This window comes from Cebus imitator, unplaced genomic scaffold (genome assembly GCF_001604975.1).
Source record: "Cebus imitator isolate Cc_AM_T3 unplaced genomic scaffold, Cebus_imitator-1.0 Scaffold722, whole genome shotgun sequence".
Lineage (NCBI taxonomy): Eukaryota > Metazoa > Chordata > Mammalia > Primates > Cebidae > Cebus > Cebus imitator.
In genome coordinates, this window is record NW_016108037.1 from 71,238 (window position 1) to 82,784 (window position 11,547).

An 11,547-nucleotide genomic window follows, 5' to 3' on the forward strand; every position below is an offset into this window, starting at 1 on the left:
GCTGAGGCAGGAGAATCGCTTGAACCTGGAAGGCAGAGGTTGCAGTGAACCAAGATGCACCACTGACTCCAGCCTGGGTGAAAGAGCGAGACTTCATCTCAAAAAAACAAAAAAAAATTAGTTGGGCATGGCAGCACATGCCTGTAATCCCAGCTACTCAGAGGCTGAGGCAGGAGAATCACTTGAACCCAGGAGGTGGAAGTTGCGGTGAGCCGAGATTGCAGCACTGCACCTGGGCAACAAGAATGAAATTCTGTCTCAAAAAATAAAAAAGAAAACCAGTTCTCAACATGAGCATCTGTCGGAATCACCAGGAGGGCTTATGGAAGCAGACTGTGGGCCCCACCTCTGGAGTTCAGCTGGTCGGGGTGGGGCTTGGGAATATGCATTTCTTAGCAATCCCCAGGTGATGCTAATGTGACGGCCCAGGGATCAGAGCGTGGGGTATTTGTTCTTCCTGCGCCAAGTCCTCTGCATTCAACATTGACAACATGCAATCATAGATCATCACTGCCTGATCATCTGCCACTCCACTGGGCTTGATGGTTCTGTCCACCTCTACGTCCCAGTGTTTAGTAAGCACTCAACAGAATATTTGTTGAATGAATTCCTCAAACAAGGGTTCTACTCTGGACCTTGCCATTCCACCGTGTATTCCATCTCCTGCCCTCCCAGAGCTCTGAGCCTTTGCACGTGCTGACCCATCCACCCAGCATTCGCCTTCCTGTGTTCACCTCGCAAATTCCTACCACGCTCTCCTTCCAGAATATCCTTCCCGACTTCCTCTCCACCCACCCGGGGTGAGGAATGCTCCTGGAGGTGTAGGGAGTTCTGTATCCACCTGTGGCACAGTGACTTGTCCACATGTTGCTCTTCTCTTTACCAAAGATCACAGATGGGCAGCCCCCAGGGTGAACCGCACTTGCCATAACACCAGGAATGAATCCCAAGAAAAGAACGTTTCAGACAACTTGAATTGTTTTACTCCAGATTCGGAGCCGAAACTGTCAGTTATTCATGGAGTGTGCGTGTGCATTCCCCGACACAAGGCTGGTGGTCACCCTGAGATGCAGAGTGGTGGAGAGGTGGAATGTTTTAGGTGTCTGGAGGGAATGCGGAGCCTTGGCACGGGCATCTTTACTGAGGGGCTGCTCTTCCCGTCAGCATCAGCCGTCAGAAATCCCAGGGGTCCCGAGAGAGTGAGGACTGGGGATACCTTCGGCCAACCAATGACAGCGATGATAAACCAAATCTGTCCAGATAAGCTTCGTCTCTCTCATGCACCCCGCAATCACTGGTGAACCTACTCACTCACAGGTTTCTCTCCTTCCATCCCCACAACTACCTCACGAGGGGGGTTCTCCTAGGCCGATCCTGAGAGGCTGAGAGATGAGTTAACTTTCCCAGGCCAGAAAGACGGCAGTGATTTAGGTCTCTCACTCTCCAACCACGTGCAAGAGGCACCCCTAACCCGGAAAACGGTCGCGTAGACAGAGCCTCCCTGGGTGACGGCGTCGTGGTGAGCGATGCATCCTCCTTTTGCAAGACAGTAAATGGACTAAGGGGAAAGTACGCCGTCCAGTTCCCGAGTCTCACCGCTCAGCCCCATCAAAGTGTATCCGTTCTCCCTTTATTCACAAACATCGCTTGAAACACCTTCATTTTTAGATTTTAACGCTCATAACATCTTTGGGCTTTTAAATGAGATTTCCCTGAGGGATGCGGGGCAGGAACTGAACTTCCTGACGCACTATGATAGCCCCGCTGCGCAGAACCCGGGAACCGGGGAAGCCACTAGAACCGCTGCGAACTCAAACGAAGTCAATAAGGCCTCAGCAGCGGCAGCCTGGCCCACTGCGCTGGCGTCGCCCGGCCCACTGCGCTGGCGTCGCCCCAGGACGCCTAGAGCCCGACCTGCTAAGAGTGCGCCCCTGGTAGGCGAACCCACTTCCAGAAGGACAGCGGGAGTGGCGAATCCCCATTCCTCCCGAAGACGGGTTAAGCCAGCCTCCGACCAGTCAGAAAGCTTCTCTTACCGCTTCTGTCGGCCTGACGTGAAGACTTCACCTCGGGACTCTCTGGCACCGCAGGGGCGGGATATAAAGCTGACTGACGTCACTTACAACCATTTGTCCAGCAGAATGAACTTGAAGAACAAATAACTCTACGAATTGTGTCTCAAGAAAAGGCTATTATCCCCGCCCCCTACTTCCATTGGATCTTTGCAAGCCCTCGAGGGTGGGAGCTTTTGGTGACAACCAATCGAGGGTCAGCGAGGAGGGGGAGGCGGGGCAGGTGGGTTATGGTTGCCTGGAGTGTGCGTTTGGCGCGGTACTTGGGGCGGGAGGAGATCCTTCCCTGGCCCCGCTGGGGAAGGCTGGGCTGAGGAGCTGGGCCGGGAGCACAGGCCGTGTCCGCTCGCTTGCATATTTTCAGACTGCTGTGTCGGGCCTCGAGCCGGACCAACCTGGAGCCCCCCCTACCCACCCGCTCCCAGCGCCCATTATCTGCCCACAGCCCAGGAGGGCTGGGCTCGGTCATCCCCAGCCCCGCCACGGCCACCGGCCCTTGAGATCAGCCCTCCCCACCTCCCCGTTCCAGGCCGGCCCAGGGCCCGAAACCCACCCACCCGCGCCTCTAGCAGCCGCTCTTGTCCTCTGGGTACGGCTCGCGGGAGTGTTGGTTACCATGGTGAAGCTGGCAGCCAAATGCATCCTGGCAGGTGAGTCTGAAAACTTGCGCTTGAATACAGCGGTCTCTGGAGTCCCGAGCCTTCAAAATTCATCCAAAGCTTTTGTTCACCTAAATTTCCTACTTTCTTTTCCTATCTCTCTCCCAAAGGCGAGTTACTGCCATTACTGATACAGTAAATTACATTAGCCGCGGAAGAATGATCCTCCGGGGCACATTCGCAGCTCCAGCGGATTCCCCCTGCTCCCTGCCATACGCTGAGACCACCTTCACTGGTTGAACTGACTCGTTAAAAAATCACTAGTTAAAACTCTGGAGCAGCAGACTCGTTAAAACAGAACTTAAGCAAACCTTGAGTCCTTCAGCTAAACATTTACTGTACCCCAAAGTTAGGCTCAGTGACTTTGGTGATCTTTACTGTGGGATTTTTTTTTCCCTTGACCTCACCCCCTCTGATAACAGTGACAGGAGAGTAGTGACCAGAGGCAAAAGGCACTTGTGTGTTGTCTTTAAGACCCAAATTTACTGTGCTGCCGCACTCAAGAAGGACATAAATGTTGAGTCTCCCAAAGGCAGCAATTTTGTTTTGTTGACTGATGCATCCCAAGCGCCCAGAACAATGCCTGGAACATAGTAACTACTCAATTAATACTTTCAGAATGGATGACTATGTGGCTTGCATATTTTTAGTGCACCGTATCAGTCTGCATATTTAGAAAAACAATAGCTTGGATTATAGGCCTTTGACTACACGAAACACATATGCATGTTACTGGATCCTTACTGTGTACGAGGCACACGTATTTCATGAAATCGTCCCACTGTAGCACTCTGGACTAGGTACTAGATCTGCCCAACTCCGAAACTCTTAACTCGTGTTTTCGTTGAAAGCTGTGACCTTTCCAGGCCTCCCCACCAGCTCGGGAAAGAAGTAGTGAGAAATTACATAGAGAAAAAGAGATTCCTTTTTTTAAAAAGTCTCCTCTTCCAGACTGAAAGTAAACGATCATATTTTTAATGGCTTTTATAATTTGAAAGTAAAAGGGTCACATAGAAAGATGACTGACAGTGGTAACTGAATCATACTGGAGCAAAAGAAATTAGTGGTTCTCAGGAGAGTCTCCTGTTTCCAGAGCACCAGAGGAGGCAGTGTTGTGTAACAAAAGTAATTCTGCCCGTTCCTCTTACTGGCTGTGTCATCTTGGACAAAGCACTTTTTTGAGCTTTAATTTCTTTATGGATGAGGTGGGAACATTATTTTCTGAAGTTATATATATATTTTTTTTAAATGGGCTTATCTCTGTTCTTTTTAAATTCGGTTTTCAGCATGGAGCTAACTTACTGATCAATTTCTGTACATCAACTCTGGGATAGACCCTCGATTACAGGTGGTCTCACTGAATCCTCACAGCAACCCTGTAGGATTGGTAGCATTGCCATCCTCATTTATAGATGAGGTAACTGAGTTCCAGAAAAATGAGAACATTTGCTGTGGGTCACACAGCTGGAAGCGGCAGAACTGTATGATCCAGACCCTGGCTTCCGACCTGATTTCCAGGGCTTTAGCCCAAGCTACGCTGTCCTCAAGCCATGATCCTCATCCTCTGTTCCTTTATTTATTTATTTATTTATTTTTTGAGATGGAGTTTCCTTCTTGTCACCCAGGCTGGAGTGCAATGGCACAATGTTGGCTCACTGCAACCTCCGACTCCCAGGTTCAAGCAGTTCTCCTGCCTCAGCCTCCCAAGTAGCTGGGATTACAGGTGCCTGCCACCACAACTAACTAATTTTTTCATATTTTTTGGTAGAGACGGGTTTCACCATGTTGGCCAGGCGGTCTTGAACTCCTGACCTTGAGTGATCCACCCGCCTCAGTCTTCCAAAGTGCTAGGATTACAGGTGTGAGCCACCATGCCTGCCCCCCCCCCCTTTTTTTTTGACACAGTTTCACTCTCACCCAGGCTGGAATGCAGTGGTGCACAATCTCAGTTCACTGCAACTTCTGCCTCCCAGGTTCAAGCAATTCTCATGTCTCAGCCTCCCAAGTAGCTGGGATTACAGGCACATGCCACCATGCCCAGCTAATTTTTGTATTTGTAGTAGAGATGGGGTTTCACCATGTTGGTTAGGCTGGTCTTGAGCTCCAGACCTCAAGTGAGTCCCCACCTCAGCCTTCCAAAGTGCTGGGATTATAGGCTTGAGACACTGCGCCCGGCCTGCAGCCTCTTTTCAAGGCCTCCGCAGCATTTCCTCTTGAAAGTTTCCGGGGACCAAAAGACCTCAGCCCAGAAATCAGCCTGCTTTGCCATTCCCACCACACGCGCACACACATACCCACACACACCCACACATACCCACACACATCTACAGCATTGGTTTTATTTTTCCATCCATGCCCCATAGCCCTGCTGTTTCAACTGAGTTGCTCTGCTTTTTCTCTCTCATAACTAGTCATCGAAGGAGCTGACCTTCAGTTCGAGTGTTGATGCTTTGAACAGATACTGGCTGAGCACCTACTATGTGTGAGTCACCATGCGAGGTGCAGTGGGAATGCAAGCGTGAGTCAGTTGCACTCAGGAAAAACTAAGACGTGCGTGAGAAGCTCGAGCACAGCGAACATACAGCGAGTGCTCTTTGTGTGCCAGGTCCGGGAAGCACCTCAAGGCACAGCTGCTACTTGTTGTGGTTCTGGAGAAGAGAGGAAACAACATTTGACATTTATCTATATTTTGTTTACTTAAAAAAAAACCCCACTTGCCGGGCGCGGTGGCTCACGCCTGTAATCCCAGCACTTTGGGAGGCCGAGGCGGGTGGATCACGAGGTCAAGAGATCGAGACCATCCTGGTCAACATGGTGAAACCCCGTCTCTACTAAAACTACAAAAAATGAGCTGGGCATGGTGGCGCGTGCCTGTAATCCCAGCTACTCAGGAGGCTGAGGCAGGAGAATTGCCTGAACCCAGGAGGCGGAGGCTGCGGTGAGCCGAGATCGCGCCATTGCACTCCAGCCTGGGTAACCAGAGCAAAACTCCATCTGAAAAAAAAAAAAAAAAAAAAAAAAAACCCACTTAAATAGTACTATCTGCCAGGCATTGTACATATTGACGCATTAAATCCTCATAACAATTCTGCAAGGTAGATGCTAGGATTATCCTATGTTATACATGTTGCAACTGAAGCACAGAGAGGTTAAGTCACTGATTTAAAGTCACAACAGCTAGAAAGCGATGGAACTGGGGTCTGGCTCCAGAGTCTGTGCTTTTAAGTACCATGATATTCTGCCTCTTGATATACATGGAGATAGCAACAGAGCTTCCTGGGAGGGTTTCTCTGACGTCATATCTCACGCTACCAGTAAGCATTGGCCTGTGTTAGCCACACACATAAAGACGGAGGGAGAGATAGCTTTCAGAGGCAGTGCAGGAAGGATATTACTTGAGCTTTCCTTGCAGAGAATGGATGGGTTTGAATTTGGTCTAGGAGAACCTAGAAGGAGTTGGCCTTGAGGAATTTCCAGGAACGGGGCGGACAGGAATGCAGAGCCCAGATCTGGGGTAAGGGATTGTTGAGAGAGTGGGAAGGTGAGGTAGGGCTGACCGTGGGGATGGGTGGGCCATGAGGAAATCCTCAGTGGGTTTGTGTGAAGGTTTGCCAAGATGGAGGCACTGTGTTATGAGGGCCCATCTGTTGATGTCACGCTCTGGGCGGATTAGAGCAGGGAGAAGAAAGAAGAGAAAGGAAGTGTTTTCAGTCACGGCGCAGTCAGGAAGGCAGAAAACGCAGTCATTTCAGCAGAGAAATTTTAATATACGGAATTGGTTCATCAGGTGTTGGAGAACTGAAGAAGCAAGAAGGCAGCACTGAGATGACAGAGTGGCGGATAGAGGTTACGGGTGTCAGAAGCTTGAAGAGCCCAGGGAGCTGGGATCCAGACCCCTGAGGAAGGGGCCCAGCCCAGCTGGTGCTGGCACCTTAGGAATTCAGTCACCCGCTGTGTGACACCAGCACATGCCACAGAGCACCAGGGCCCATTTCCCACTGGGAAGGGCTCAGCCCTGTGTTCAGGGCAAGACGCACCAAACCAGTTCCAAACCATCTTGGAGGGTCTGTGTTTTGAGACCACGCTCAGTACCCAGGACTACACAAGTCAGAGGCCAGGCAAAATCCAGGAACTGTACTCGGCATTACCACAGTGAGGATTTCAGTAGGATGTTAATTACACATGTGCGGGAGGACTGGAAAGAGAAAAGGGACACTGAGGCAGCACAGGTAGTAACTGCAGGAAGGAGGACCACCACCTCCCGGGCTGGGGAAGCAGAGGGAAGCAGGTGGGGTTCTCAGAGCGCAGAAGCAGGGAGGAGGGGCTCTGAGAGCCGAGGTGCAGATCTCTGAGAAGAGGGCACTGCCTGCTGCTGCTGGCTCCTCAGGGGGCAGCAATAAGGCTGGTCTGGGAGTGCAAACACACACACACACACACACACACACACACACACACACACACACACACACGAGACAGGAAGCAGTTAGTGCCGCTAGGGTGCAGGCCATTGCTAGGGTGGTGCTAAGACAAAGGAAAAGAGGCAGGAAGAGCAATGTCCTCTCCCCCGACCCCGACCTTCCCTTCTTCTTCCAGAACCTCGGTTGGCAGAGCCTAACGGGAACCTCCTAACAAGGGAGAAACGTGTCTGTAGAGTCCCCTCCCCAGCACACCATGGCAGGATGGACTCGGGGCTGAGATGGAAAATGAGGCGTGCAGTCTAAGCTCACTGGGGCGGGGTCAGCAGGGAGGCCGAGCAGAGGTGGACTGAGACTCAGCCAAGGAGGTGAGGAATACAAGGGAGGCCACCTGGAGACCGGAGAAAGGAGGAGCAGTCCAAGGTGACCCGTTGAATCTAGGGACAATGAAAATACCCAGAGGCATCACCAACGCATGGGCGAGGGGGGCAACCCGCTCAGGACAAGGGCATGATGGAGCTTGGCTTTAGAGAGACTGAGGTTGGAGGAAGGTCCTTCATTCTAGTGGCAAGGCACACGGGTTTTTGGATATACAGGCAAAGCTTGGGAGGGAGATCCTGCCTTCAGTCAAGGTGACGAGAGTCAGTGGGATGGAGTGGACTGGGAGCACAGTGCCACCAAGGACAGGCCCATGGGAATGCCCACACTCGAGGGGCAGATGTCAGGAGAACCAGGCCAGGGCAGGGTCACCGAGGCCACAGAGACAAGACTGAGGAAGGAAGGGACTGCTTCAGGCTGACTCATCCTTCAGAGACGTCAAGGAGGATGAGAACCAAGAAAAGGCCATCGGCCTTGGCAACTGTGAGGTCACAGGTGACCTCACATCATGTCCTTGCAGACGTCATCCTCTGTGTCCTGCAGAGCCCTGCCTGCTGTCACCCCCAGGCCCAGCCCTTGCCCCTGGGAAGCCTCCCTCACCAATGAACCCTCTCATTCACTTCTTTCTTCGATGCTCCCCAGATGCCTTGGTTCTCAGTTTGTGCTATTTGAATTTGCACTTGTCATCCTGTTGCTCTGCAAATGTGTTTATCAGTTATTTCACCTCCCTGTGCTTCTGAGCCCTCGTAGCCAACACAGGCGGTTTCCCATAAGTGTTGGTGACTCTGACTGACAGTCAGAGGAAAGATTTATGAAATTAAGCAGAACAAATCTGTGGGGAATCTCACAAGCAGGAGGAGCTGATTTCCAGCTGGATTCAGGAGCAGAACTGGAGTTGGGAGGGCGGGCACAGTCAGGGCCCACGGAAGGAAAAGCGATGCGCTCTGTTTGCTCCAAGATGGATGGATGCCCCGTGACAGTCTTGGTGGTGGTTGCCCCAGATGTCATGGAAGGCTGAGGTGAGGAGGCCCTAGAGGGGCAGCATTAAAAATGGGTCAGAACTCACGCGTGTAATCCCAGCACTTTGGGAGGCTGAGGCAGGCGGATCGCCTGAGGTCAAGAGTTTGAGACCAGGCTGGCCATGGTGAAACCCTGTCTCTACCAAAAATACAAAAAGTAGCCAGCTGTGGTGGCATGCACCTCTGGTCCCAGCTACTCAGGAGGCTAAGGCATGAGAATCGCTTGAACCCGGGAGGCGGAGGTTGCAGCGAGCCGAGATTGTGCCTCTGCACTCCAGCCTGGGCGGCAGAGACTCCCTCTCAAAAAAGGGGGGAGGGGTTAAAAGGGGTCCCTGAGCTCTAGGAGAGGAGCAGGGCCTGGGAAGAGCATGAGGTTGGAATCCCGGGCAACCCAGCCTCTCTGAGCCTCGGTCTCTTCATCTGTCAGGCAAGGTTAATGATAGCTTGGGGGGAAAGGAATGAATGAGATTGTGTGACCAGGTCCGTGAGGGGGGCTCAGCACATGTTGGTTCCCTTATGAGGAGTGGTGACAAATAGAAAAGCAGGACCTGAATAGCCCACTCAAACCTGGAGGAGTTCACATAAAACGAAACGCCACCAGCAGTGAAATAATTGTCTTACAAGAGAAAATTATAGGTGGGAAAAGTCAAAACTGAAAAGTGAACAGTGGCAGGCTGTTGAGAAGTCGAGGAAAGAAGCATTGAAGCCGACTGTAAAATGGGAAGCAAAGGTGAAGGGGTGGCACCAAGTGATGCGGGCGGGAAGCTGCGTAGTACGGGGCTGATTTTGCTAAGGACCCAGGTGAGAAGCAGAAAGCACACGTTCTGCCGGGGCCTGGACCGTGGAGTGCAAGTCCACGTGAGACTCGGGAGGAAAACAGATTGCAAATGGACACGATCGGCATTGGAGGAGGCTTGGCAGAGCCAGGGGAGGGAAAATGGGGAGAGCAAAGGGGAATTAAAGATGGGCAGGGAGAGCTTCCAGCTTCCATGACGGGCACAGGAGGAGCTCTGGATTAAATGGCTCCCAGCAGTCTTGTGAAAGACTCAGGTCTCAGACTGAAAACTGCGACATAAACCTTTAGTTCTGAGGGACCAGTTTCTGGGGCTGTTGACCAGCAAAGGAAAGGGAGATCAAGTCAGTAGGCGAGAGATGAGCTTGGTGGAGATGGCTGCTATTGCAGATAGAATTGGTGGAGAGGGGCCGGGCACGGTGGCTCATGCCCGTAATCCCAGCACTTTGGGAGGCCAAGGTAGGCAGATCCCCTGAGGTCAGGAGTTCAAGACCAGCCTGACCAACATGGAGAAACCCCATCTCTACTATACAAAATTAGAAGGGTGTGGTGGCGCATGCCTGTAATTCCTGCTACCAGGGACGCTAAGGCAGGAGAATCACTTGAACCCAGGAGGCAGAGGCTGCGGTGTGCGAGATTGTGCCATTGCACTCCAGCCTGGGCAACAAGAGCAAAACTCCATCTCAAAAGAAAAAAAAGAATCGGTGGAGAGGCCCCTGGGAAGATGAATCCTAGGGTCATAAACAGGCACTCTGTGATTGAGACGGAGCATAGCATTTGGAAACATTTCAGGATGATGAACATAGCCTTACACTTCCTGCTTCCCACAAATGCAGAGACCCTCCCAATCCCCATCCCCCCACCGCAAAAAAGTATTCCGGTGGAAGCTGTCGACCCAGATTGGGTCAGTTGACAGGTGAGTCTGCATGTCAGTGCCAGTCATACTTCTTTACTTTCAAGACTTCAAAGTAAATTCCAGTTTGGAAGTGACAGCTTTTCCCCATAGGGCGCGTTTCAGTGGAAGAGCATCAGTTCTGTTTTCAGGGCCCCAAAGCCCTCCATAAGCTCTGTTATCTTCTGGGTCAGTTCCTGTGGATGAAAGGCTTAGCCGTGCAGAAATGTGCTTTGGCTGTTGTGAGGTTTGCAGATCAGTCTCATTGACCTGTGCCCTGCCCGAGGCCTCAGAACAAGTCCCCGTGAGAGGCAAGTCCATCTTTGAAAACTCATTGAAGTTTCTGGTTTCTAGATGAATGTTCTGCAGCGGGAGATTCTCAAGTCAGATGAGGACTGGGGCGTTGTTTTTTCTGTTCTGACCTAACAGGAGACCCAGCAGTGGGCAAGACGGCCCTGGCCCAGATCTTCCGCAGTGATGGAGCCCATTTCCAGAAGAGCTATACACTGGTGAGCTGGGGCTACAGCTTAAAGACAAGTGCTTGGTTCACCATGAGCGAGTGACTGCAAAGTTCCTTGAAGAAGCCTTAAGTCGGCTGACGAGAGGCTGCTCAAAGGGCCACATGGAGATGGTTTTTTCCACAGCTTGGGGTCAGAGGTCAGCTGCAGAGCAGACTGGCCCCAAGCAACTTGGTCACCATGTGTAGCAGCTCACTTGGGGGCAGGGAGGTGCAGAGGACTAGTTGGTCCCCTCTGACTTATGCACGCTGAGCCACTTCCCAATAAGAGACCCTTCCATTGGAGAGAGCCCTCCTGGGATTGGGGTGCTCGTGTGTTCTCCTGTAACACGCTCCCCCCTTTGGGGGCCTTCAGTGCTAACATTCTTGGTGTTCCTTGGCAGACAACAGGAATGGATTTGGTGGTGAAGACAGTGCCAGTTCCTGACACGGGAGACAGTGTGGTGAGTGATGGCTTTACCCAAGGGAACTCGGGGCTACCCCAGCTGCGCCAGGGTCCCTGTGGTCACACCAGCCTCCCTAGGAGAAATGCGGCACAAGGTGATGGCCTAGGCTTGTCTGAGCATTTTGGAATAGAATCGGGAAGCATTCAAGGGAGGGACTGAGGAGGAGGAGGAAGGAGGAAGACTAGGCTATGGACCTGGCCCTCAATGAGCCTGTTATCTACTATGAAGGTTCTTGAGTCTCTTTATGGGAACCTGGGGCTCTTGAAATCGAATTGTAAGATGTTATGTTTGTGTGTGCTTTTCTTTTCTTTTTTTTTTTTTTTTTTTTTTTTTTTTTTTTTTTTTTTTTTTTTTTT

At 51.6% G+C, this 11,547-nt stretch overlaps 1 protein-coding gene across 2 annotated transcripts in view; it reads left to right on the forward strand.

The window, feature by feature from the left end:
* The first annotated feature begins 2,277 nt into the window (after nt 1–2,277).
* Nucleotides 2,278–11,547, forward strand: part of IFT27 (intraflagellar transport 27) — a 24,266-nt gene continuing 14,996 nt past the window's right edge. For both annotated transcript variants that reach the window (XM_037735083.1, XM_017519032.2), the window contains exons 1-3: nt 2,278–2,722; nt 10,658–10,737; nt 11,129–11,188. In XM_037735083.1, the coding sequence (XP_037591011.1) occupies nt 2,689–2,722; nt 10,658–10,737; nt 11,129–11,188 (174 nt within the window). In that variant the 5' untranslated portion in view covers nt 2,278–2,688. The remainder of the gene's footprint in view (nt 2,723–10,657; nt 10,738–11,128; nt 11,189–11,547) is intronic.